Source organism: Gallinula chloropus (assembly GCF_964237585.1).
Source record: "Gallinula chloropus genome assembly, chromosome: 22".
In the NCBI taxonomy this organism is placed as follows: Eukaryota; Metazoa; Chordata; class Aves; order Gruiformes; family Rallidae; genus Gallinula; species Gallinula chloropus.
The window spans coordinates 7,096,327-7,122,866 of NC_140107.1; the positions used below are offsets into that span (position 1 = coordinate 7,096,327).

At 50.7% G+C, this 26,540-nt stretch overlaps 2 protein-coding genes and 1 long non-coding RNA gene across 5 annotated transcripts; all 3 read left to right on the forward strand.

Annotated features, from left to right (window-relative positions):
- Positions 1–1,274: 1,274 nt before the first annotated feature.
- Positions 1,275–16,606, forward strand: TRNAU1AP (tRNA selenocysteine 1 associated protein 1). Of its 2 annotated transcripts, none has more exons than XM_084274305.1 (9): positions 1,275–1,427; positions 5,015–5,112; positions 5,877–5,976; positions 8,625–8,677; positions 10,031–10,162; positions 12,495–12,614; positions 14,070–14,232; positions 14,795–14,828; positions 16,108–16,606. In XM_084274305.1, the coding sequence occupies exons 1-9, from the start codon at positions 1,401–1,403 to the stop codon at positions 16,242–16,244; spliced, it is 864 nt and encodes a 287-aa protein (XP_084130431.1). In that variant the 5' UTR covers positions 1,275–1,400; the 3' UTR covers positions 16,245–16,606. The 2 variants fall into 2 exon arrangements, with proteins under 2 accessions (XP_084130431.1, XP_084130432.1); XM_084274306.1 differs by having other exon boundaries at positions 14,145–14,232.
- Positions 16,607–18,864: 2,258 nt separating this feature from the next.
- LOC311200136 lies at positions 18,865–24,027 on the forward strand. Of its 2 annotated transcripts, XR_014617801.1 has the most exons (7): positions 18,865–18,983; positions 20,286–20,406; positions 21,025–21,191; positions 22,271–22,364; positions 22,929–22,987; positions 23,317–23,430; positions 23,757–24,027. It is a non-coding gene; the product is annotated as an uncharacterized lncRNA (long non-coding RNA). The 2 variants fall into 2 exon arrangements; XR_014617802.1 differs by lacking the exons at positions 18,865–18,983; positions 20,286–20,406; positions 21,025–21,191 and adding an exon at positions 21,682–21,905.
- Positions 24,028–24,849: 822 nt separating this feature from the next.
- Positions 24,850–26,249, forward strand: LOC311199995 (ras-related protein Rab-42-like; the record flags this gene model as incomplete). Its single annotated transcript, XM_084274142.1, has 2 exons — positions 24,850–25,109; positions 25,835–26,249. The coding sequence occupies 2 exons, from the start codon at positions 24,850–24,852 to the stop codon at positions 26,247–26,249; spliced, it is 675 nt and encodes a 224-aa protein (XP_084130268.1).
- Positions 26,250–26,540: the final 291 nt, after the last annotated feature.

Here is a 26,540-nt window from a genome sequence, read left to right on the forward strand (position 1 = left end):
GGAGGAAACAGGAGAAGAGGGAGGGTTCCAGCATCCCCACTGCAGCCCCATGTGCTGGGCTGATAACCCCAAAGACTGAACCTCCTGCCTTGCCAAGCAGGAGGCAGGGGGCTGACCTCAGAGTGTGTGTGTGTGGGGGGGGACACACTGGGTTGGCAGGTTTTAGGAGCACAGCCTGAGGAGGGAATTCAGCACCTCACAAACATCTTCACCCCAGTGAACCACACGGAGCCTTTCAGCTTCTGATGACTTTGTCAACGGGTGTCCAAGCCTGGAACCACGTGCCACACCAGCACTGCACGCTGACAACAGGACAACTCAACCACTTCCACGCTGCTTACTTCAGCCCTTCCAACTGTGAGGAAACCCTGAAGAGATGACCAAAGGGCTTTTAAAGCAATCTTAATACTATCCCTTTACTACAATGAATATTTATGCAGAGTGCTGGCTGCCTGGGCCTGTGTAGTACTGTATGAAGTAATTAATTCTTTAGTTTCAAAGACTGATGGGTTTTTTAAGGTGTATGGGGGCCCTGGGGTGTCAGCTTGGAGTGACACAATGAATTCAAGTCCTGTCTCAGAAAACACAAGGATCTTTTAGTCAGGAAATGTGGGGTTTGTTGTCCCTGTCGTCTCACACATCAAGCTCTGGACTAGGCAACAGGCGCCGTTCTCTTGCTGCTCTCTTGTGCTGAAGGGGCTGGGCGCCCATGTCCCTTCTCAGGAAGAGCTGAGACCCTCAGGCATGGGGTGACTCCAGGGGCAGAGACCCCAGCACAGCCTCAGGTGGGCAGCCTGGAGCCACCATCTCCTCCCGGTCCTCGGTTCCTCCTCCCTGCCTTCCCACAGGGACCCTCCTGTCCTGTACCCCGTCTCCAGCCCTTCATGGCTTCCCACAGCCTTTGCCTGCCCCCCCCCCCCGCCTCATCCACCAACCCACCCCCTCCCCATCGCCCTTCAGCCCACTCCTCCTCCTCCTCCCGCCAGTCTCCAGCCCTGGACCCCTCATCGCCTCCCCTCCCCTTCACCTCAGGCCTCCTCACGGCGCCGCCAGGCCCAACCCCACCTCCCCCGCCCCTCCACCCCCCACCAAACCTCTTCCCCCTCCTCACACCCGCCCCCACCTTGCGCCTCCCCCTCCCCACCGCCCCCCCACCCCCGCCCGCGCCGCTGGCGCTCCTCCTGCCGGCAGGGGGCGCTGCCGCGGGCCGGGGCGCCCCTGGTGGCGGGGGCGCCGCTCTCTCTCCGCCCGCCGGGCGCCGCGGAGGAGGTGGCGGGGCCGCGCGGCGGCGGAGCGGGCCGCGGGCTCGGCGTGAGGCGGCGCCGGCGGCGGGGCCGAGCCGAGCCGGGAGGCGCAAGCCGCGGCCCCGCTGAGCCCGCCCCGGGGCCTGCGGGAGCAGTATGGCCGCCAGCCTGTGGATGGGGGACGTGAGTGTCCGGCCGGGACCCGCGCGGGGCTTTGTGAGGCGGCAGCGGGGCGGCCGGGCCGGCGGGAGGCGGGGGGGCAGCGGCCGGGGGCGGCCCCCGGGAGAGGGGGGGTTGGGGCGCGCTGACAGCCGCACACCGGCCGGGAGGCTGCGGGCTGGGGCACGGCGAGTGACACCCGCACACTGACTGACTGACACCCTCACACTGACCGGCTGACACCCTCAGACCGACTGACACCTTCACACCAACTGACTGACACCCTCACACCAACTGACACCCTCAGACCGACTGGCTGACATGCTCACACACACTGACTGACACCCGCACACCGACTGACACCTTCACACCAACTGACTGACACCCTCATACCGACTGACTGACACCCTCACACCAACTGACACCCTCAGACTAACTGGCTGACACACTCACACACACTGACTGACACCCTCACACCCACTGGCTGATACCCTCACACTGACTGACTGACACCCTCATGCTGACTGACACCCTCACGCCCACCGACTTTTACCCTCACACCAACTGACACCCTCACAGCCACCGGCTGACACCCTCACGCTGACTGACTGACACCTTCACACCAACTGACACCCTCACACCCATGGACTGACACCCTCACACCGACTGACACCCTCAGACCAACTGGCTGACACGCTCACACACACTGACTGACACCCTCACACCCACTGGCTGACACCCTCACACCAACTGACACCCTCAGACTGACTGGCTGATACCCTCACACTGACTGACGGACACCCTCACACCCACTGGCTGACACCCTCACACCCACTGACTGACACCCTCACACCCACTGGCTGATACCCTCACACTGACTGACTGACACCCTCACACCGACTGACACCCTCACACCAACTGACACCCTCACAGCCACTGGCTGACACCCTCATGCTGACTGACTGACACCCTCACACCAACTGACACCCTCACACCCATGGACTGACACCCTCACACCAACTGACAGCCTCACACCGACAGGCAGACACTCTCACACCAACTGACACCCTCACACCGACACCCTCACACACAGACACAGCCTCACAGACCCTCACACTCTCCCCCCCACACGAACTCCCCCGCTGACTGACATCCCGTGCACGCCGGCCGGCTCGCGCAGGCTGACACGCACACAACACCCGCACACACAGGGACTAACCCCAGCCCAGCAGGCACATTGTGGCAGCTGCACAGACACCTGGGCACACACACACCCCCCTGCCAGCAGCCAGTGTCACAGTCACACTCGTGGCACTTCCCCGGTGCCCCGTGCTGGTGGGTGGGCTTGTGAGCACTGACATGCTCACACTCTCAACACACACACACACTCACTCACTCACCTGCATCCCCACAAGCTTCTGGGGTGTACCTGCTAGCTGGTCTGCTCATGTGCTTGTAGGCACTTACACATCAGTGGCCATACACTCTGAGGCACGTACACACTCACCTGCTCACACCTCCCTTTGTGCTGTCAGGCTCACACGCCTTTGCTCCCACTTGTAGGCACTTGTGCTTACTTACACTTGTATGCATGCACCTCCTACCTGCCCTGTGCACACACACACACACACACACACACACACACACACGTTGCTAAGTGTTTGCACTCCCCTGTGTGCACACCCCAGCCTTTCCCTGGCTCCTGCCTGCTCGTGCTCCTGGCAGCACACTCCATATCCACAGGTGCCTCTTCATCCTGGGATGTCTCACCTCCTGCTCATCCTCATCCTCATGCTGTGGGCACACTCACCCAAAATTCCACACCCCACAGTGTCCCCTTCACCTGCACTGTGTGGACCCTGGAATTCCTGCCCCTCTGCCCCTCCCTGCCCTCTGCCACACACACATCAATCACACTGTCCTGGCTGCACTGCCTGCCCCTCGTGTGCAGTCACAGCCCCACTGCTGTGTCACAGCAGCCTTGCTGCCTGACGTGCTTGCTCACACCTTGCTCACACCACACATTTGCTCACACAGGCATATGCCTACACCCTGACACAGCGTAGCACAGTCTCACACTCTGTCTGTACCAGCCTCACACTGTTGCATAAGGCTGCCTGCACACACACATGCACGCTGTAGTCTTCCTCAGCCTCTCCCAGGTGTGTGCACACACATCCCAGCACCTCACTGAGCATCCCCACAGCTGCTTCTCCCCTTACACCAAGCTTGCCTTTGCCTTGCACACACACCCTGAGGTGTCAGTGAGCCTCCCACTGTCTGCTGCTCACACGCTCACACTTGTAGAGCCCCTTTTCTCTTTACCCACTCAGTTATCTACCCCCTCTCTGCCATCAACCCATCTTATTTTCCCCATCACCTCTGAGAAGCAGGTGGCTGCCTGCAACACACAGGTACATATCCAAGCAACAGTCACCTGTTGCCTTTGTTAGCCTGGCTCTCCTGTACCCACACACCCCACAGGTGTCTGTACATAGTGTTGCTTCTTCCTTTTGGCACATCTAACAGCATCGTTTCTGCTTCACACTCACACCACCGTGTGGCACCTGCCTCCTCTTGCACGTGCAAGTGCAGTGTGGTCACCCACTGTCAGCTACAGCACAGCCCCTCACGTTCTGTCAGCGCGCACAAGCGACGGAGCCACCTGGTACCTGACAGACACAGGACATGCTGGAGGGCTGTCAGGTACCACAAGGGCATCTGTCTTACTTACAGGGGGATATGTAGGTGTATATGTGGAGCTGGGTGTGTTTCCCCCAGCCCCATGTTTGCTGTCAGCTGCAGGGCTCCCCACAGCCTTAACTCCAGTGAGTTCCCTGCTCTGCTCTCTGTCACACAGAGCAGCATCCTTTGCCTCCAGGACTTTGTAACGTGTCTGGTCCAGACTGCAGTGCTGTTCCATGGTCACTTACACCATACAGACACCAACTCTCCACCACATTCACTCCCACAGAGCCCCTGCCCTGTGCTTTGCACACACACTGACACAGACAGTGACACCCTCTCCCCTGTGACACTGACACAGCCAGTACACCCACACGCAGAGCGCACACCTGCTGTGGGGCGCGACACCAGGTGTCCCTGTGTGTGTATCTCCAGGCAAGGCAGACACAGCCCATCACCCCCTGTCCCAGCTGGCTGGGGGCTGTGTTACCTGACACATGTCACACAGCACCCAGGGGCTGTCCCACGGTTGTACCTGTAGCAGGGGCTGTCCCAGGTGTGTGGTGTGGCTCGGATTCCCTTTGCATAGAGAGGAGGAGCCTGCCCTCTCCTCACCCCCTGCTCCCTATAGTAAACCCTCAGTTTGTTGCTGTATGTTTCTGAGTGGCTTTTGTCCTTCTGTGAAAGCTCCCTGTTCTCTGAAATTCATGCTGTCTCTTGGGTTCCACTTTGCAGACTGTTGAGCCTGGTTCATGCATGCCTGCTGGTTTTGAGTGGCATCGACCCTCTTAAATGAGTCTTCTTTTTGAAGTGTAAGGGTAAAATACTTCTCAATAATGTTTTAACTGCTTAGGGTGACATTGACACATATATTCTCCTTTTTGTGGATGCCCTGATCTAACTTTTTTTTTCCTTTGCTTTTGTAGCTGGAGCCATATATGGATGAAAACTTTGTTTCAAGAGCCTTTGCCACCATGGGAGAGCTCGTACTGAGTGTAAAAATCATTCGAAACAGGTTGACAGGGTAACTGTTTCTGCTTGTTCTCAGTTTGTTCTGTTGGGGCACTTGGATTGAACCTGTTTGCCCTCTGCATGGCATCACTGTGGTCCTGTCCATATCAGAGTGATTTTCCTTTTGGTATTTTCACTGTTGCTGCCAACGACACATCTGTATTGATGGTAGCAACGGAGGGGACAGTTGCTGGCTCTTCAGCCTCCTGATCACAAGCTGAGGTTTGGCCTTCACCCTGCAGGGTTTCAGCACTCGTTCAGAGCAGCATATGTATGCCATACAGTCCCTCCAGGAACTACCCCTGTGCTGAAGGCTCAGTGACTACTTTGTGTTGCACTAGTGCAGCTCCATGATGCTGGCAGAGGTGGGAGTTCTGACCTAGAGCAATATGAGAACCTTTTGCCTTCAGGTGGAATAAAATGAGTGATTACACACAGAATAAAGTAGTTTCATTTCAGTTTTAAGTTGTTTAAACTTGGCTGGGAAAGTCTTTATAGGTGATGAGAGTAGGAAGCAAACTTAATGGCACACAAAACTTTTTAATGTGCTTGTGTTGACCTGACTTACTGGTAAGTAAGGGCTGTCATTGTACTTGAGAGTCAAGATTCCTTGGCTAGCTTCTCTTTGGTAGCTAACATTTATACTTTGAAAAAGGAATTGTTGTAAGTGTTGCAACTATAGGGAATTCCCTACCAGTTTTGTTAAATGTACTGCTCCTCCTCAACTGTGTTTGAAATCTGAAATCTTTCTCTCTCCTCTCCCGTGTCTGTGTTCAGAATTCCAGCAGGCTATTGCTTTGTAGAATTTGCAGATCTAGCTACTGCAGAGAAATGTTTACACAAAATCAATGGAAAACCGCTTCCTGGTGCTACACCGGTGAGTAACTGAAACCAGCCAGTTGAGAAGCAGAACTGGGAAGGAACAGATAGTGTGGAATCTGGGTTTTGAACAATTATAGACAAATTCAGTACTTAGCAAACTGGGATTCTTCTTTTCTTTAGAGTTAAATTAATGAACATACAGCTATGGTCTTGCCCAGAAAAACTGTTGGGGAAAAAAATACCAATTTCCTTGTGAAAGTCTGGATAAAATCTAGGGATAGAAATGCTGTGGTGTGTTTGTGTCTGAGCCTTGCTGCTGCTACCAAAGCTGGGCTAATGAGAATCCAGAGAAGAAAAAGGGAAAATAGTTCAGAGTATACCTACCCCTGTCCTCCTGTCCTTTGTAGTCCCACTAGTTACAATGTGTGTGGTGTTACATATGTATAAGATGAATTTGCAGGTTCACACAGGGTTCTGAGTCACTTCAGTTTGCAGGAGAAGCAGCACTTGTACACCTTGCATTATTCCTGTCCCTTAGGGAAACAAGTTATTTGAACCTATTTACAGTCAGGAAAGAGCTAGCCCGTTGTATAATTGTGATACAGAGCAAATGTCTGGGATACATGAGAGTCAGGAAGTTAGGAAGAGGAGGAATAGTCAGAGAGGCTAATTTTAGGATGTTGACTCGAATGCCTGGTAGATTAAAATGGGACAGCTGACACAGCTGCCTGTTGTACCCACTGAAGTTGGCTGCAGTACCTAGGAGAGTGGTTCATAAAGCAGCTCTAGAATCACCTGTTACAGTGGGGTACAGTAAGGTAAATTGCTCCCTCATACTCAGTGTAGGGAGTTGGGAGGTTCAGGTGTTGTTCCTTGAATGATTTCCTGAGAGGATGGTGTCCTCTGTTAAAAGATCAGAGACCTGGAGGTGTCTGTGTCTGCTCAGCACTGCAAGTTACAGCCCATGGCTAAGGGAAGCTCGTCTTCCTCAGTGCCTTCTACTCACTGGAGAGAGAAAGAGAGCAGCTCCTGCAAGCACTGGTAGAATAATCCAAGTTTGGCTTGGGGAATACTCATCTTTATCCACAGTTGAATGCAAAATGTGATGCTGCTTTACAGAACACACAGAGAGGATCACAGATGCCTGAGATCCAGCGTAAGCAGCCTAGGTCAGTGCACTCATCAGGCAACTGTCCAGCTCATCCTTTGTGTTTAGACACTTTTTCCCATTTGCAGAAGACTGAATGTGGCATGCTCTTTTATTTCTTCTTAAATTCTGAATCAGTCAAAGGAATAACAGAGTGCCATGGTGCTGTGCTGTCTGTTTTGTAGAATGAGTATCCCCAGTTCCCATTTGAGGGGTAGTACTCTCAGGTCTCTGAACTATTTTACACCCAAATTATTGTGAAGAAGAGTGAAACAAACAAACAAAGAGACAAAAGATGGAAGTGCTGCAGAGTAGAATCCAAATTTAGCGTTGGAAATTGTGCACAGACAGAGTGTACTGCTGCACCGATGAATGCAAGCATGCAAGGAACATGATTAGAGTCTTTGCTCTATTTCCCAAGAATTACATGCTGTCTTTGAGGGAAATAAACACATCACACAAGGTACAGGAACACACTAGGCTCTCTGCTCTGCTCAGCAGTCAGTTACAGACTGGCAGTGGGCTCACTTTCTTTGGCCAAATCCCCCTTGAGTTCTTGCTGTGCCACTGTGTCGTGCAGAGACATCTCTGCTTTGGAAGCGTGTTAGGAGATAGAAAAATGGTTTTGAAGCCCCTCAAGCTGATGAGGAAACCCAACATAGGTCTTCCACTCCCTAGGTGAGTTCTGACACCGGTGTTCTTGTAAAGGCATATGCAACCCTTTGCTTCTTCCTCTTTCAGACGTGTCAGAAGAAAATAGCAATTACCATTGCACTCTACGGTGAGCCTGCTTGGGCCATTGTGTGCTAAGCATCATGTAAGAATGCCCATGGGATTGAGACCTTTGGGATTTTGGGGCAGAAGACCAGCTGCTCCTTAGATCTTGGGCTAGACTTGAATGTGAGTTGGGCACATGGTGCTGAATCCTGGTAGGATGAGGGTGGGAAGTTCCAGATGTGCCAGTGGGCACAAATCCAGGCTCCTGGGAAACTTGTTAAAAAAAAAAAATCAGGGGAAAAGTTTAGGGAAGCCTCCAGTGTCCAGTGACAGGCAGCTCTTTCAGAAAAACCTTCATTTTGGATCTTACTAAATGAGCACATCATCCAGAGCAAAGGATTTGGCCATATTTCCAGTGTCTCAGACATTCTTGTACATCAGAAATGTCCAACAGTCTGTGCTGTCGTTTCATTTTAAGGTCTTAAAATTAGAAATAATGTGTAATGATTGTTGTTAGTAACTCCTGTCTTCCTTAATGATACAAAAATGTGATGCTATGTAAGACTTGCTTCTCTCTCACTAGCTTTGTAAGCTGTTGAGATAAAGATAGGCCAAACCTCTGGGGGCATGTTCCACGTTCATTTTCATTATTAAAACTGTACTGAAGGCAAATCAAAATGTTGATCTTGATACCTTAACTGGCTGGCCAGACAGCATTGAACATCTCTCAGCATTAAGAAAGGTGTGTCAAATAAACTTACTGTATTTCTTTTTTCCTAATTTGTTTGGATTCATGTGTGAACATTTGGAATTATGGATTCCTTTTTGCCTTGTTTCAGGCAAAGCGATTTAAGTTGAATTATGCAACGTATGGAAAACAGCCCGACAACAGGTAAATGCTCAATATTCAAATAGGAGTTTTGCCTGCTTGAGGTGTCTTTTATCAGTTCCCTTGCAAAAGAGGATTCAAAATACATAAACCTACGAGTCCCTTCGTTGCCAGATGAGATGTGCAGCTGGGAATATTGGCTAGGAGAGCACTTGTGAGATGCAGACAGCTAAAATTTGTCCCAAAGTGTCCCCAGCAGCACCAGATGACTAAATGCCATTATTACAAAGGTAGATAACATCTAACTGCCTTGCCACACGCTGTAGGTATTGGTGCTGCTGTAGCATGTTGGCACTTTCTGAGGAGCTGAGGACATATCCCATTGTAATGCTGTTTAGCACCTACAGATAAAGGCAGTGGTTTCACACCACCTGGCTTAACTGGCTCAAGTAGCACAGCAGTCAGCGAGGAGGAGGAAGAGAGGTGCTCTGAATTGCCCTCTGGAGGAGCCAGAGTCTTTTTCCATGATGATGGAGATGCTTAAGGAGATAAACGAGCCAAATTAGGCTCCTGGAGCTGGGTGGTGTGAGCACCTTTCATAATGCCTGCCCAAAAACGCTTACACAGTTGAAGTAATAATAACACAAGGAGGTGTCCAGGCAGGTGTGTGCAAGGCTGAAAGCAGCACACTCCTGCAGTTCATTACTCTGGTGTCAGTCAGATCTCAGCAATTGGATTTTTATTTTAGATTATTATGATTTCATTTTTTAACACCACAACTTTTGAAGTTGGACTCAAGGTGTGGCAGATGGGAGCAAGACTTAGATTTACATTTAACTAATTCTTACAGTTCTGTTTGCTCTGGAAATCCAGATGAGTAATGCTGCCCTTCTGGTTCCAGCAACTTGCCCTGTGAACCTTTAGCAGAAGGAGGATAATTTAGACCACCTGTCAGTTTTATGCTTTACCTTTTGAGTGGCACAGCAGATTTGTCAGAAGTGACTTCTAAAATACTTAAACTTTTTAAGCTCTAAGTATCTGAATTCATGCATTATAATTTAAGATCAATATGTGGGAAATAGCACATCTATAAATGTGACATTGATGTTCTTGCCACATTAGAAATCCAAAGGTAGCCTGTGAGAACTAAAAAAATTAAATTCCTTTTTAAGTAAAAAGCAGTATTGATTAGGTTAGTCAAAACCACAATGGTTGTGCTACTTGAAAAAGCAGTATCAGTAAAAATTTTAGTCACCTAAGCAACTTAACTGGCAACACCTTAAAGTATCCATTAAATTATCCTTTAATACCACTTTTTGGTGAAGTCAAGTCTTTCAGCTAAACATTAACTGTCACTCAGCACGCCTCTTATTTTTGCATGATTGTACTTAAGAAGTTTTCTTTTGATTTCTTAAGTCCAGAATACTCACTTTTTGTGGGAGACCTGACTCCTGATGTGGATGATGGCATGTTATATGAATTCTTTGTTAAAGTTTATCCCTCATGTAGAGGTGGAAAAGTTGTTTTGGACCAGGCAGGAGTATCCAAGTAAGTAATCTTTTATGTACTCTTTTCTTTCACTTCACATGCAGCAATAGGAAAGATAATAATGCAACAAAGGAAACAGGATAGTTGCATCAGCTTAGATTTTAGTCATCTAGAAATACAATGTTCTTGGATAATCAGTCTGTAGTACAGTAGTCACCACAGGACATTGTCACTCCTCTGTCAGTATTATGTCCTTTGTTGGCAGTAGGTTATTTCACTTCAGAAAATGCTGGGAAAATGTGTTTCAGATGGATTTGGGCTTTTAGAGTCTTTAGGCCATTCAGAGCTTCACAGGTTGTTGTTTCAAATAGGGTAGGGCAAACAAAGCTATGATTCACTGTCAAGTGCTGAGTAGCCGTCTTGCTCATCTTTGCTGGGAACATCTCATCACAAAGTTGGGTTTTGTAACGTTATTAAAACATTTCCTAAAAGTCAGAAAATAAAACTGCATTCTCCTAGAAAAGGGGCCTGTTGGTCAGCATCCTTGTTTTCGAAACCAAGATGAGCAGACTTCAAGGAAACACAATATTCTGATGGGATACCTCTGAGGATGTGGAGACAAGACTGTGAATGCGGCTGTAGATCTCCCCTCTTTCTCACATCAGGTTTCTCAGTCTTGGACATGTTGATTTGAAGGAACCTCTGGAGGTCTCTGGTTCAGCTTCCCACTCTGAGCAGGACTGCTGCCAACACTAGATCAGGTCATCCCTGAATTGTGTAGCCTGGAAAACCTCCCAGGATGGAGATAACACAACCTGTCTGGGCAGCCTGTTCAAATTCTGCACTACCTCCCTAGCAGTGAAGTTCTTCATGTACAACTTCAACTTCCTGCAGAGCTGCCTAGTCACTCTTTGGCTGTTAAGTCCTCATCCTGTCTGGAAAAGTTGGAAGAATCGTCTCCCTTGCTGCACCAAGTATCTGCAGGTGCACACCTCATCCCACTCTATTTTGGAACTGTCAGTATTCCCAGTTTCTCTTAGGCACTCCTGGTCCCATCCAAAAGGCTGCAGGAGTCTTTGCAGCAGCTTAGAAACTTGAACACTTTTGTGTGCAAACACGTTAAACTGACATCAAAGTTGACTTGCAGAGGGCAGGTTGAACAGAATGTGTACCCTTGTAGAGTTTTGCTCTTCCTTAATTATCCAGTTTGCACATAGATAAACCTGAGCTTTGATTTGGTCTCTTCTTTACGTGAGGAGTACACACTTACATGCATCTGTCTGTAACAAATACATATTTGGACTTGGGTGTATAGCTTGCTGTGCTTTCTGCAGGGCATGAGCTGCTCCCAGTGTGGACCTACTACAAGTACTGGGTGATGCTGCTTTCAAAATCTGTTGCTTGGTGTTTAAGAGTTCCCACAGAATAGATAATATGCTGTAAATTTACACCCTTGCTTACGGCTCGTTCTTTTCCCCAGATAAACAAGCCCTTTCCCTCCCAAACTCCTTCCTTCACTAGATGGATTCCTCTTTCCCTCCCACACTGAAGTCTTTGATCTTTCTGCTGCGTGAGGCAGCCCGTCCCATCCTGGGATCCTGGCACTGCCCTCTTGGATGCTGTTGTGTTGCTTCTGACTCACTACAGCATCAAAATCCCACGCAGAGGAGCTGTAGGGTTGGAGGGGAGTGAATGCTTCCTGGCTAGCACTGCAGTGAAGGATTCCCAGAGTGGAGGGGTTGCTGGGGGTGTGCTGTCCCTGCCCAAGCTGTGCTGTCACAGCACATTTTAGCAACTTGACCTTAAGAGCTCGTTTTCAGGCCCACTGTTGGGAATGCTGATGGAGCTGTGCCCTTGTTAGGAATGAGTGGAAGCCTGTTTGAATATATTCCTGGTGAAAAAAGGACTTGATTGGAAAGCATATCTCACACAGAGCAGGAATGTTTTCCTTCACAGTGGGGCAATTTTTGATATAAATGGTGCCTCTGTCTTGTCAATCCTGTGCTGACTTGCAACTGTTTAGATTATCTGTATCCTCCCAGTACACATTTGAGGCTTTCCTACTGTCTGCTCATGCATTTTGACATGTCTGGTGACATGTCAGCTCATTTCCAGTTCCCCAGAAGCCACTGGCACAAGAACTACATTATTTTTTGTTAAGCCCTTGCAAGCACTGCCAAAGCTTGGATGTGCAGTTTGAAGCCTTCTGCAAAAGAAACTGGAAGGCAGCACCACTTAATCTCTGCTGAGGACAGCCCTGTGAAGGTGGTTTTAGTTGTTCTGTTTTCAAACACAATTTTGACTTTGTTGAAACATAATGAATTTAAAAAAAAAAATAGCTGGTGTGGCTGTTTTCTTGCTGTTTCATGGGAGTTGTTCTCTGTCTCTGCAGAGGTTACGGGTTTGTGAAGTTCACAGATGAACTGGAACAGAAACGGGCGCTGACAGAGTGTCAGGGAGCTGTGGGCTTGGGCTCCAAGCCCGTGCGCTTGAGTGTGGCTATACCGAAAGCGTGAGTATACCAGCAGCCAGGCGGGTCGCTACGGGCAGCGCGATGGGAAGGCACACCTGGCTTTACATGCCTTCTAGTGCTTGGGCTTCATTTCCTGGGCATTGCCATCACAAAGTGAAGGAATACTCAGGAATATATGTAGTTAGAGGCTCAAAAATGCACAGGAATTCAGAAAAAATATATAATACTAGACTGAGACTGAGCATTTTCCACTGTTTTAGTTTGTATACATTAATAAACACACACACATGTACACTCTCTGTATTGAAACATGATTATTGTGAAGCATGTATTCCTTTGCATTAAGTGGAAATAGTCTAAATATGCTTGTTGATTTCTGGCTAGCAAAGCTCAATTACCTTGCTAATACTATTATAATGTCTACTAAATATAAGTCTTTTGGGGCAGGGATTAACTTTTTTTTCTGTGTTTGTTCAGAACCTGATACAATGAGATCCTGGTCTGACTTGGGGCTCGTAGCACTAGGGTAATACGAATAATAGTAATTGCTCCCTATTTGAATAATATTTAGATTTTCAGTGACCTCAGAAGTCTTGGGGGGATAAGGAAGAGAGAAGCAGAAAAAGGGGGTGTATCGTGGTGAGAAGATTGATGTTTCCCTCTTCCTACTTCTCACTTATTTCATCATTAGACATAGCTTTATGTGTGACACATTTTCATTTCCAAACAATATTTGTCATCTCATTATTTCAAATCTTGATAATCAGGTGAGACTCACAGCTCCTTGGGAATGCTGCCACTTCATGGCAAGGAGAGGGAATTTTAGTCCTCTCGCAGACTATTTAAGTGTAGTTTTTTAATGACTTGTAGTTCCTTTTTCTTTGTGAGCTCTTCCAACTGTGTGCACTGGAGACCACCCAGTTCAGTGGGAGTGGGGACAACCGGTCTGTTGGTTGGGCTTCTGTACAACAGTGGCAGAAGGGAGAGGGTTTTGTCCACTCTTTCTCAAGAAAACCCTAACTCTTTAGCAAGGCTCTAAGTCTTTATCTCTCCATGTAAAGCAAGACTCAGTACCTTGTCCCGGGAAGCTGCAGAATACTTAACTTCATCCTATTTATCAGAAGGGAAAAAGGGCCCAAGAATCTGGATCATGGTTCAGGATTATACTAAACTGAGGCTCAGTCCTGAACTCCTCCCTTCCCAAAGCCAGGAAGTGATACCAAATTAACTCATAAAGGATGAATGTGGTCTTTATTAATGAAGATGAATATGAATACAGAAAAGGGCGTTAAATTTAAACCACTTCTTTCTTCCTGCAAGCGTGTGTAAATGAGAAATACTGTTGCAGTAAATAGTGAATACCTTTTAAAGACTGAAATCTGCATGTTAGACTAAGCCTTGTCTGCCTGCCATACTGTATCTTGAGTTATTCACTGCTTGCTTTCACAGTCCTTCTGCACTGTTTGCAACTTACGTATGCTTTATTTCTTTAAGTAATCGTGTGAAACCAATGGAATACAATCAGATGTACAACTATAATTATAACCAATATTACCAACAATATCACAGCTACTATGCCCAGTGGGGCTACGACCAGAACACCGGCAGCTACAGCTACAGCTATCCCCAGTACGGATACACGCAGAGCACAATGCAGGTCAGGACAGCGCGACGCACTCGCTCCTCAGCGTCTCTCAGAACAGAAACACAGCATCATGATGGGCATGTTCTATATTCAACTCTGAGCTCTTAATATAGCTACTTTGTGAGGAAGCAAAACTGGTCAGCACACCCTGGGTGTACTGGTGACTTGTGGAGGGGGGGATATTGCTGGGATGGGAGGGGTGAAATGTCTGGAGGCTACGAAGGGTCTCTTAATACAGTTGTTGTGGGAGAAGTGTTCTCTTGATCCAGGCAGCTGTACAGACAGTGCTGAGACTGCCTTCTAGCATCCTTCATAAGCCTTGTTTTAGAGGATAAAATGGATCAGGGTGGCCACACACTGCTCAGCAGAGATTTGAAGAAATCCTGTCTCTGTTAGAAGTTTAGTGTGGGATCTGCCCCGTGAAGTCTGTTGGGAGTGGAACAGGGGGGTTATGTGTGAAGAATTCTGTGTAATGAGTCAGATATAAAAGTCAGTATACAACAGCAGCAATCGACTGATTAATTTCATAAAAGACAAATGCTTGCTGTTCTAAGTGTTTTTTTTTCTCTTACAGACATATGAAGAAGTGGGTGAGGATGCATTGGAAGGTACATTTCTCAAATTTGATATTAAAGTTATTTGTTTGTTCTGCACCAAATAGAGTCTTCCTCAAATTGGCCCTTAATCTCAATGTATAATACACCTTTATCTTTGAGTAAATCTGAGATCTGAGAAAATGTGTGTGTCACAGTGGTTGTTCCTAGTCTGAACTGTGTCACAGCTGGACTGAGATTACTCAGTCTCTAACCTGTGTTCTGTATTACTCAAACTTTTACCCATTTTTTAGTATTTTTTCTGCTATGCTACAAAAACAATATAGATACTCTCTTTTTCTGTGAAATCTTGGACTTTAGAGTGCATGTACAACCAAAAGTGTTTATGATATTTCATTCCTGATGCATTTTGCAGTTCTTCCATTCAGTCAGGTAGTTGCTTTGCACTCTGATAGTCACTCACTGACCCGTGATTGTGATACTCTGATAACCTGAGCTTCAGACTGTGGGTGTTGTTGGGTGAGCTGTACATCCTACAAGTGGTTTGGGGATACAATGTTTTAGTGAAATGTAAAGTGTACATTTGTAGAAGCAGAATATCACCTGCTGGGTCGCTCTCCAGCTCCAAAATGCTTTACAAACAGTAAAATAGGGGAAGTAGTGGTAAGTCATTCACTGGGTGTCACTGGCACTTCCTTGGTTACTAACTGTGCAGTGCTTTGAGGTGTTGGAGGCTCTGGCAGATGAGCTCTGGTGACTCTTGTTGCAGCAGCGTCCCAGCCCCAGCCACTCTGAGCAGAGGGAGCAGAATGGAACGTGTGCCTTAGTGCCAGCCCATCCTCTCTGGCAGAGTAAGTGGCTGCACAACCTGGTGCCTTAGTGCCAGCCCATCCTCTCTGGCAGAGTAAGTGGCTGCACAACCTGGTGCCTTAGTGCCAGCCCATCCTCTCTGGCAGAGTAAGTGGCTGCACAACCTGGTGCCTTAGTGCCAGCCCATCCTCTCTGGCAGAGTAAGTGGCTGCACAGCCTGGTGCCTTAGTGCCAGCCCATCCTCTCTGGCAGAGTAAGTGGCTGCCCTGGGCTGCGAGGCGCAGGCACACGTTCTGCCCCGTGACTCTGCCCTGGGGGCAGTCACCACTGGGAAGAGGGATGTGCTGGGGTGTAGTTACTTCTTATCCCACTGCAGGCAGGTTTACTAGGGCTGATGTAACAATTGGGTGTTGGGAATGTTTTGTGACTCCCCCCACATTTGTTTTATTAAAGCTTAAGGTGTTTACAGGGCTTGGGTTTTCCCTTTGGCGTGTGACCTGCCCGTCTCTCATCCCTCCTTTAGATCCCACACCTCAGCTGGATGTCCACGAAGCGAATAAACAGTTTATGGAACAGAGTGAAGAGCTCTACGATGCCTTGATGGACTGTCACTGGCAGCCTTTGGACACTGTCTCCTCAGAGATCCCAGCAGTGTTATAGCCTCGTTGCTGAGGCCCCGCGCCTGCGTGACAAGCCTGCCAGCGCGCTCCGGACTGTTACGCTGCACCTGGATCCTGCAGCAGTGAGGGGTGGCCCTTTCTCCACCCCAAGGTCTGTTACTTGAAGTATGGGAGGCCTGTGGCCGTTCCTGTACAGAATGAGTATCATAGGAGCATCATGGTAACTTTTATTCACGATGAAAGCCAGAACTGCAGTGGTTTTATCCCTTTTGTCTTGAAATGAACTCTGAATACTTCTTGAGAATTGTAATTTATAAACTTTCAACCAGATGGCACAGGGGAAAGACTCTACTCCAACATACAATAAAAAAGTTGGTCTTTTAAGTAAAATTACCTTTTGCATTTTGGTTCCTGCCCATCTTTTTTTTTTGTTTTGTTTTGCTGCCCATTTATTTGTCTCCAGTCATCCAATCCAACTTTCATTAATGTCTTATTTTTACAAAAGTCATTGTTGGATGCCACTAAAATGTCTCAAATCTTTCTAGTGACTGGGTAAGGTTGCTGTAACTTGAGCACAGGAAAGAACCATGCAGATGAAAGCTCACGTTCTACATAAGCTATGCTCTTGAGCTAGCAAGTTTATAGCTCAGTGTTCTTTAATCTCTCTCTGAAGAGCATTTTGGACAGTAAAGACAGAAAGGAGCATTGTAAACACTACCTGGTGGTCTCTTGCATGTTTGGCTTGCCTCTCCACCTGTGTATGAGGAAATACTTCCCCAGCAGTCAAACAGTTTAAAACACTCCTACCAGCAACCTTGTCTAAGTGTTGGTTTGTGTATCATGCTCTTTTTTTTTTGCTTTTTTTTTGTTCTTTTCTGCCTTTTTTTCCCCCCATTGTGGACACACCTTGATGGTCTCATTGAGATGTTAAGATTTCATAGTGTCTTCCACTGCCCTGTCAGAGGTGAAACTGAAGATCTTGCAGCAAAAACGGGTCAGAGCAATCTAATCAATATATATTGTGCAACAAATTGTTGCTTAACCAGGAAAGCATTTTTCTACTGGATGTTGTATAAGCTGGATGGACAAGCAATATATTTAAGCTAATATTATGTCGCTTTAGAGGTGACAGCAAAAATAATAGCACTTATGTACATGTTATAAGCCCTTTTCAGGCTTTTGTGCCTTAAACTCTTTGAGAAATAGGAGCAGATAAACTACCTGTAATAAATGTCTATCCAAGAAATAGTTTGGGTAACTGAAATTGCTGCTGCAAAGCATGGAGTTGCCTCTCTGCCCATGTTGATGCAGAGATTTGCCACGAAATTTAGATACTTTCATAAAGCCTACTTCTACTACGCCTTTGTTTGTGTCCATAATTATGATATCTTTGTCAGTCTGTGGTCTTTTTTATCAACTGCAATGGGAAACAGGATGTGAACACGAGGGGAGTGGTGATGCCTACTGAATTCAGCCTATTTCTGAGCAAGTGGAGCTGGAGGACTCCTGGAACTGGAGGACTCCTGGAACTGGAGGACTCCTGCAGCTCTGCATTCTCATCTGCTGTGGTTTTTCTTCCTCCTGCTGTGCATCTGACTCTGCCCTGGGCTGTTCCCAGTGTCCTCAACCCTCAGTAATTCTGAACTTCAGGAATGGACTGTTCCCTGCATATGCTGGTGTTTCAGGGGCTGCAGAGGTGGAAGAGAGCAGGGTGCTGTTCTCCTTCTGGTGGAGCTGCTCACTGGTGCTCAACACCCAGGCGGTGGCCCCTTCCTGAAGAGTACCAGTTCCCTGGAGTGGCATTTCAGAGGTGATGTAAAGAAGGTTTTCTTTATGTTCTGGTGTTAAATGCTTTCTAGGCTGTTCTCTTACTGTAGTAACATATTCCCATTATTCCATGTTATTCCCATCCCCCTTATTCTCCTCCTTTTGACCTGTCTTTCCTGATCCCCCCTAAACTGTAGCTCTTCCAATACAGCCATCCCAGTTTGCTTTGTGAGGTGGCCTGAAGCCACACTGACTGTATCCATACAAACTGATGCTGCTGTTCTGAGGCTGGTCCATGGGGCTGTTCCATGTAATATGTCTTAATGGGTGGATAAAGCACATCTGTCTGTCTGTCTCTGGGGGGACAGTGGGACAGGTTATGGTGGCACAGCTCCCCTCACAGACAGTAACCCTGTTTGCTCTCTGCTCTTGTGTCTGTGGTGGAAAGAAAGTTGGTAACAGTTGGTCTGAGCCATCCTGAGTGGCATCCCCTAGTTTCTAGGAGAGCTGCAGATATACAGACCCTCAGTCTCTTAGGCAGAGAGCAATTCTGGAGTAGAGCCCAGCAAAGATTGCCCACAGAAGCCTGTTTGCTGGAGATGCAGAGCTTAAAATAGCTCCTGTGTTACGTTTTGGGAGAGAGGTTGAGGTGAGGCTTTGGGCCACGTTCCCTTGGTGTCTGAGCCAGCCTTCTGGGTTGTTTGTGTGAATCTCAGCCAAGCTGAGCTCTTCATCTCTCTGCACTTAATTTTTTTTGCCCCTCCTGTGTATCACTTACTCATCTTCATGTTTGTTTCCAGCTCCTGGCCACTATTGCAGCATCTGAAATACAGAGGAGACTTTTATGTGGAGTTACAAAACAACTGGTCACCTGGATCCATAGGGTTTGTGTTCTGGAATCCAAGTTAAACAAGTGTGGGATTTTGTTTCTTGTGGACAGCTACAGGAAAAGCCCTGATAAATTACCATTCAGTGCAACACAAGATCAAAGACAAGGACTCCATGCAGTAAGGTACATTCTGCTTTCATCTTTATGTGCTAAAGGCAAGAGATCCACAGTAGATAATACCACAGCTCACTGGGGTTACAGAATTCTTAAAAACTGCATCAAAATCTGTGACTGAGATTATGAAGTTTTGCCTTTCAGCCTGCAATGTTTACTGGCAATTACAAAAGACACTCAAAGGTTCTTCTGTGTCACTTGATGAGGTTGTGGTGATCTGATTTAGATGACTCTGAGTTACAGGGACTCTCAGATCACCCTGTGAGCTACACAGAGTGGGAAACGTTCTGCCAGCTGCAGAGCTGGAATGGTGTGGGTGTTGCTTTGTTTGTTGGGCATGAAGTGGTGATTTCCAAAGTGTAAGCTGCAAGACTGGGGGGGTGTCCTGTTGCCATTAAGGTGTGTTAATTAAAAGCTTGACAGTAAAGTATCAGGGGTGGCCTCTGAGGAATTCTGACCAGGCTCCAGTGGGGTGTAGAGTTGGAAACCATCTGTTGAGCAGATGTGGGTCTGTAGCAGCACAGTCCTGTGTGTGGGTTGAGGGGTCTCATGGGGGCCAGTGCTGATCCTTTCCCTGTGTGTCTGACTAGGGAAAATTCCTGTTACTTGGACCTGTTTCAGGAGGCAGGTTCATATCCTGCTCACCATGAAGCACCAAACACCCTTGGGTATTTCTCTGAATCCCTTTTGAGGAACAGAGATGTTTGATCTTTGCTTATTCAGTATCTTATTACTGACTTGCTAATCCCCAGCTTCTGCTAAACAAGATCAGAAAGGAATTTTTACCTTCCAGCCTTTCTATCTCCCAGCACATCTTGTAAAGCATACTGGATACACCAGTTTGTGGATTGAACCTGGATTTGCTTAGACATGAAGTTAATTCAGTGGCAGGATAAGGTAGGAACTTTGAATGCAGCAGCTACATTCAGAAACTGATGGAATTTCCAGTTCAGAAAAAGTTGCTGTCACAAAGCTTACTTGACCTTTTGCCTGCAGATTCCTCCTCCTTTTTTTTCCCAAGTTACTCTGCTTTTCTTCCTCAGCAGCTGTCCCCAGACAAAAGAGTTTCACCAAGTGCAGTCAGTGTTTTAAGAGGGGCTTGGGGGTTACTGCTTGGCACACTCTCTGTTTTTCTCAGATCATATCATGCTGCTTCCACTGTAAAATTATTTCCAGGCCCAAAGCAATGGTAGATAACAGTGTTAAGGAGATACACCTTAAGAGCTGTACGTGGCCAGGGCACACAGGATCCCCCAGGAGCCGCAGGCACCGCAGCCTGGATCACTAATTCGTGTTTGTTTTCCCTGTTAGTTGTTCAGAGCGTTTCCCTGTGGGTTGTCTGCTCCCACCTGTCCGGCGGAGGGAACTGCAGTCTCTTCCAGCTTTTACTCCCACAAGAGGCTGATGGGAGGCTCCCAGCTGGAGACATGAGGTGGGATTCTTCTCTGCTCCTCTTTGGGTCTCCATCCCTCTTTGATGGGCTGAGCTCTGCTGAGCATCCGCTGGGTTTTGGTATCACTCTCTGGCCACTCTCTGCATTTATCATTTGGAAGATTCTCTTCCCAAACACCTGATGTTTTACCAAGGTTTGAATCTTTGGGCTGGGCTGGTTTTTGCTGCAGTGAACTTCCAGTTTCTATCCTGCCCTAGGATCTGACAGGGAGGTTTCTAGGTTCACTGTGGATGACTTGCTGTGCCAAGGAGCACTTGGGCTGCCCAGGGAATGACTCCTGATTTGGCAGAGCAGCTGCAAGGCCCGTGGAGGAGGTGGAGGATGGGACCAACTGCCTGTAACTTGTCTCTGCCAGTTTTGAGAAGGGCTTTTTTTAGAAAAGCTTGGCCATGCAAGGTTGGGGGCTCATTAGCACACTGACTTCTGCATTAAATGGGTGCCAGGCTTATTTTGTTGGTACTCTGGCATGCTTGTGGTGGGTCACCAGCTTGAAAGGGCAGTTCCTGGGCACGGTGGATGTCTTCCTCTGGGCATCTTGCTCACAACAAATTCACAACTAACGATTTTTCTCCCTCATCCCTTTTGAACTTTCTCCAGGGCTCAGGGGCAAGAATCAGTCTGGGGTTTGTCACGCCTGTTTCTCATGGCAGCTGTGGCTTCAGGATCTGTCCCTGCAGAAGGTGCATCGGTCCATCCAACCAGCGGGCCCCTCAGTTTAAACCCTTCCCACCGACGATGGACCACGAGCCAGAGACCCCGCAGAGGTATTGCTGTGGCTGATTGACTTCTGTTCCCAAAGAACCTGAGGATTGGGGTTCCCATCACCTCCCAAAAGAGAGGAGGGTGTAGGGAAAAGGTGGCTGCTGCCTCCACCTTTCCGAGGGGCAAGGCCTGAGCTGTGCGTGGTGGGGCGGAGAGAGGTTGCTGTAGCCCTGCCAGGCACACTGGGCCTTCATTTCGGCAGGGTGGGGAGCGCAGTGCGCCTGGAGGGGCTGCAAGTCGTGCTCTGACTGCTTGGGGGTGGGATTTTCCCTGCTGCTGTCGGAGGAGAGGGGCGCGTTTATCCTTTGGGGGGAGCGGGACGGTATGGCACGGCCTGGCACGGCCTGGCGCGGGAGGGAGGGCCTTACGCGCCACGAACTACAACTCCCAGAAGGCTCTGCGGGAGAACGCGGCGCCGGCAGCCAATCAGCGCCCGCTCTGCCGCCCTATTAAAAGCCCCCGCGGGCGGCGTTCGGTCTCTCCTGCCGATGGCGGTCGCCGAGCGGGGTGGTCACGACGCGGGGACAATCCGCCGCTATCCGCCCTCACCGGGGGCTCTCCCGCCGCTCGGCTCCGCCACATCGACGCCCCGCAGATCCGGCAGCCGGGCGGCGGCGTTTCGGGGCGCTCCGATGGGCTGCGGAGAGCCCCGGGGGCCGCGGGAGGGCCTTGCGGCCTCCTCCCCGCACCGGGCCCAGCGTGCGGGGCCGCCGTGGGTGAGTGAGCGGCCTGCGGAAGGCCCGCCCGGGAGAGGCGGCTGCTGGGCGGAGGAGCCCTGCGGCCTGCCCGGCCCTATCGAAGCTGCGCCTGCCTCGGTGGTGTGGCAGGTGCAGTCAAAAAGGAGCCGAGAGCGAAGGGTTTTCCTCGACGGTCGCCGCTCAGTTGGAGCCTCAGTAACTGTCCGGCAACACTTCGGGAAAGCACAGGGGGCCGGGCCGGGCCGGGGGGCTGGGCGAGCTGCGGCCGGGGGAAGGCGAATACCCCAGGAGATGTGCTGGGGTCTCAGCTGGTGGTGAAGAAGCGGGAGGCAGGGGGTGTTGCAGCTTTTCTCTCGTTTTACCGTGGTTTTCCTGTCTTTTAGAGTCCCTCCGAAGCTCAGGGCTGTCCTGCTTCCCCAGCAGCGCCCTGGCACAGAAGGGGAGCCCAGCAGCACCTCACCTCGTAACATCAGGCAGGTGAGATGCACGATCCAGGGTCCAGAGTCTCCCTTTGCGTTGGGAACTTGGTGGCCATCATGGCCTTGATGGGCCAGAGCAGCCCAGTGTGAGTCCTCTGCAGGCTTAGGCTCTGTACAGAGGACTTTGTGCTGCCCATGGCAAGTCTCTCCGGAGTCCAGAATCCAATATTTCTCCTGGTCAGGATCCTCTATGGGTGGGACAAGGTGATTTTCTCTCCCCAGTGTCTCCAGGCGTGGGGATCGGATGTGATCCAGTGCTGATAATTCCCTGTGCCTTGACTCTGCCTGCGGCTCCGGAGCTGTAGCAGGGGAGCTGGGTGCTGGCTGCATGTTTATCCAAGAGCTGTGGCTCTGTGCAATAGCTACAGGTCTCCAACAACATGCAAGAGCAACGGGAAGGTCTTTGACTGCTGGGCCTCTCTTGCCTCTTGCTGTCACTCGCCCCTCCTATATATTCCTGGGAATTGGGGTGTTTCTCTCTGCAGGGCACTGGTCAGGGCTGTGTACTCAGGAGTCTGCAGCCTGCCACTGACCTCGGGGTGGGGGTTGTGATGTCTTCCAGGGTTGGTTGGTGTTTCAGAGCTCACTCAGCTGATGGTGTGGCTGCTGGATGGAGCTGAGGTAAGCACATACATAACACCCTTGTCACAGCTCTGTCACTTGGCCCTCCAGATCCCTTTCCCATCAGATCTGAATACCGATCTCGTGGTCGAAAAAGGAGGAAAAGTGAAATTCAGACTGGTCTCAGCCTCTTTGCTGGTGCAGTGCTGCTCTGAGAGGGGCCAGTTGGAAGACAAGTCTGCGTTGGCCTTACTCCTTGGGGAAGGCTGGGGTGGGAGTGGAGCCCCCTGCTCAAGAGAAGGGATGAACACCAGGTTAGATCTGGTGATTCCTTGTGTATCAGCGACTTTGGGTACTTATGTGGCTCTGTTTTGGTTTCTTTTTCACAGGAATCACTCACTTAGTGGAAAAGGCTGAGAGCTTTTCAGCCCCTGTTCCCAGCAAAGGGACTTGGTTTGTTGTCCTTGGAGCCCAGATCATGGGGAGCTGTGAACATGGAGCACGTGAGTGTCCTCTGTGGGTGTGTGAGAGGCAGCTCCCAGTGCCAGAGGACAAAGGGCAGTCTGGGCTTTGCAGCTGGGAGCAATGGACTTCATTAGTGAAGGTGTTTAATTGGGAGGGTGGGTGAGGTCAGTTGTGCCACAGCTGGGGCGCAGCCTGGTCAGTGATGACCCTTCTCTTGGGAGACGGTTGGATGAATCCTGCGGATATGGGGCTGAGGCCAGGTGAAGTCCCTGCACAGAGCTTCCCCTGCACAGAGCTTCCCCTGCACAGCTGCTGACTCAAACTGCTCTTCCTTCAGCCCCCTTATTTTGTATCCCCTCCTTAGGTCGAAGTAGAGGTGCAGACGAGCCCAGTCCCAGAAGGTTTCCATGCTGTGGTGCCAGAGCTCCTTCTCTCCAGCCCTCCTCCTGAGGCTGGAGCCCCTTCCCGAGTCCTGAGCTCCCCCAGGTGGGAACAGCTGCTCCTGGTGCTGCTAGAGCTGCTGTTTAAACCCTTGGCATGGAAGAGCCATCCCTTTTTGTGGAGTTTACTTCAGGAGAAGAGCCTGGGTGAGAGGTGCTGGTTGTAAAACCTGTTAAAGGTGAATAAATCCAATCACTGGGAACTTGCTGTGTCTGCTGTGCTTGTGTCTGGGGTGTGTTGGTAGTGCTGGTGGACTGTCTGTGTGTGTGTTGGTGCTCCCCTCTGCAGGGAGTTCCAGTCATGGGGAGCCAATGCAGATGCCCTTTGTGCAGCAGAGCTGTGTTCATCAGGAGTGGGTGTCTGCTTTCCCTTCCCCACACCAGAGGGTCACCCAGCAGCCCTGGGAGTGCTGGAAAGTTGTCCTGGAACTTGTGGGATGGCTCCTGCCCAGGCAAAGGCACCATCTTCCACTGTAGCCTTGAGTCATCTGTGTGCTCAGGACACAACAGAAGGGGCTGAAAATGGCCTCAGCTGTGCTGGGGGGTGGTGGGGCTGTAACTGGTCTCTGCTCAGGGGAGCTGGGCTGTGGCACAGTCCCTGCACCTGCTGAGGCCAGTGGCAGTTGGGGCTGTTTGCAGTCAGCTGCTGGGGGGTGGGGGGGAGTCCCTGCCTTTGCCCCCTGCCTCTGTTTTTCCCCTTTTCCCACAGAGCTCATCCCTCCTGGGGAGCACCAGCAGCGTGTTTGCACACTCTGCCTGCCTGTCCCCATCTTTGTCACCAAGACCAGGCAGTGGGACAGAGCTGGTGTGTGACAACACCAAACTCAGTAGCCTGAGTGGGGGGGGAGAAGGACACGGATGGAGCTTCTCCCTCCTCCCCAGGACAGTCTGTTTGTCCATCTGGGTGGGTGCAAGGCGAAGGTGCTGTGGGGTGGGGACAAGGGTGGAGACCTAGAGCAGAGGGACCCAGCCAGCCTCAGGCCAGCGCCTTCAGCCTTCCTGCAGGCAGCCACCAGCATGGGGACAGTGACAGATCCCCCCCAGGACCCTGACCTGGGGGGTCACTACCAGTTCCGTGTCATCGTGCTGGGGGACGCGGCCGTGGGGAAGTCCTCCCTGCTGCGCTGCTTCGCAGAGGGGCTGGGCTGGGGGGGCAGCAGGGCAGCAGCCCCCGGCCCCACCGTTGGAGTGGAGTTCTACAGCCGCATCATCCCGCTGCCGCCCACCGGCAAGGCCAAGCTGCAGCTCTGGGACACGGCCGGCCAGGAGAGGTTCAGGTGAGGTGGGGACAGGGACACGGCACCCCTGAGGGGCCCCAGCACCCAGCTGCTTTTTCCCCTCTCACCTTGAGGTGGGTGTAAAGTCCCTGGGCAGGGATGGGCAGCGATGGCTGGCTGGGATAGTGATGCTTTAAGGGCTCTTGAGTCCTAGTGCTGAGCTTGCGGTGAAGCTGGAGCTGGTTTGGGGGGCAACTAAGGGAGCAGAGCTGGGTGCTGGTCCTGGGATGCTGGGTGGGCTGGGTAGTTTCCTTCCTGATTGCATCAGGCTGAAGCCAGGAGTGTGAAAGAGTCTCAAATGGGGTGTGAAGAGCTGAGTGCTCTGGCTGGAGCCAGGACTCCCATGCTGCCCCCATCCCTGGGAGGTTTTGGAGGGGGCTCAGGGTTGGTCTGGGGGCACGCTGTCTCTGCCCAGTGTTCTGCTCGATCAGCACCCACCCCCAGGTACTGCTCCACCCCACTGAACAGCGTGGGGATGGAGGGAGGGACCCCCAAGCCCCTCCAGGGTGAAACCCCACCGGTCTCCTCTGGAGCCCTCCAGTCTGGAGGGGAGCTGCTGAATAGAAAAGGGGATGCAGGGGGACCATGCAGGTCTCCCCTTCCTGCTCTCAATATCCCAACTGGGACCTGAAATCCCCCAAGCCCTGTCTGGGAGAAGTGGGCATGGGGCCTGGTGGGTGCCAGGGTACCCTCCCCCCCTCCAGAAATGCCTGTGCTGTGCCCAGGTCCATCACCAGGTCCTTCTACCGGAGCGCGGCTGGTGTGCTGCTGGTGTTTGACCTCACCAACCGGGCGTCCTTCGAGCACATCCCTGAGTGGTACCACGAAGCTGCTGGGGACCGACCCCCCGTCTTCGTCCTGGTGGGACACAAGTGTGACCTGGCAGCCGAGCGAGCCGTGTCGGCAGAGGAAGCCGGGCACCTGGCAGCCACCCTGGGCATGGCCTTCGTGGAGACCTCAGCCCACAGCAACACCAACGTGGAGCTGGCCTTCCAGACACTGGTGGGGGGCATCCAGCGGGCGCTGGGGCCGGAGGGTCTCACCCCTCACCGGGGCTGCGGTGCCGTCAGGCTCATCCCCAGCCAGAGCCGCCGGCAGCCCCCTGTGCAGGGAGAGCCCCAGGAGCGCTGCTGGTGCTGATGGGGAGGGGTTGGGGGGGGATACAGGACCCCTCCCCACCTGGGGCTGTTTCTCTCCCCACCCAGCACCCTGCAGCCCTTTGTGCAGGTGGCTTTTCCCACTCAATAAAGGCTGTGCCAAGCGCCAGAGCCCTGGCAGGGGCACACTGCCTGCTCACCCCTGGCGTGGAGGGCGCTCTGCTTTGGGGCTGGGTCACTGGTGGGGTAACACACCGCCCACGGCTGCTGTGGCCGCGTCACTTGCTGCGCCTCGTGTCCCCTGGGAACGTGGGATCCCGCTTCCCTCCCTCCC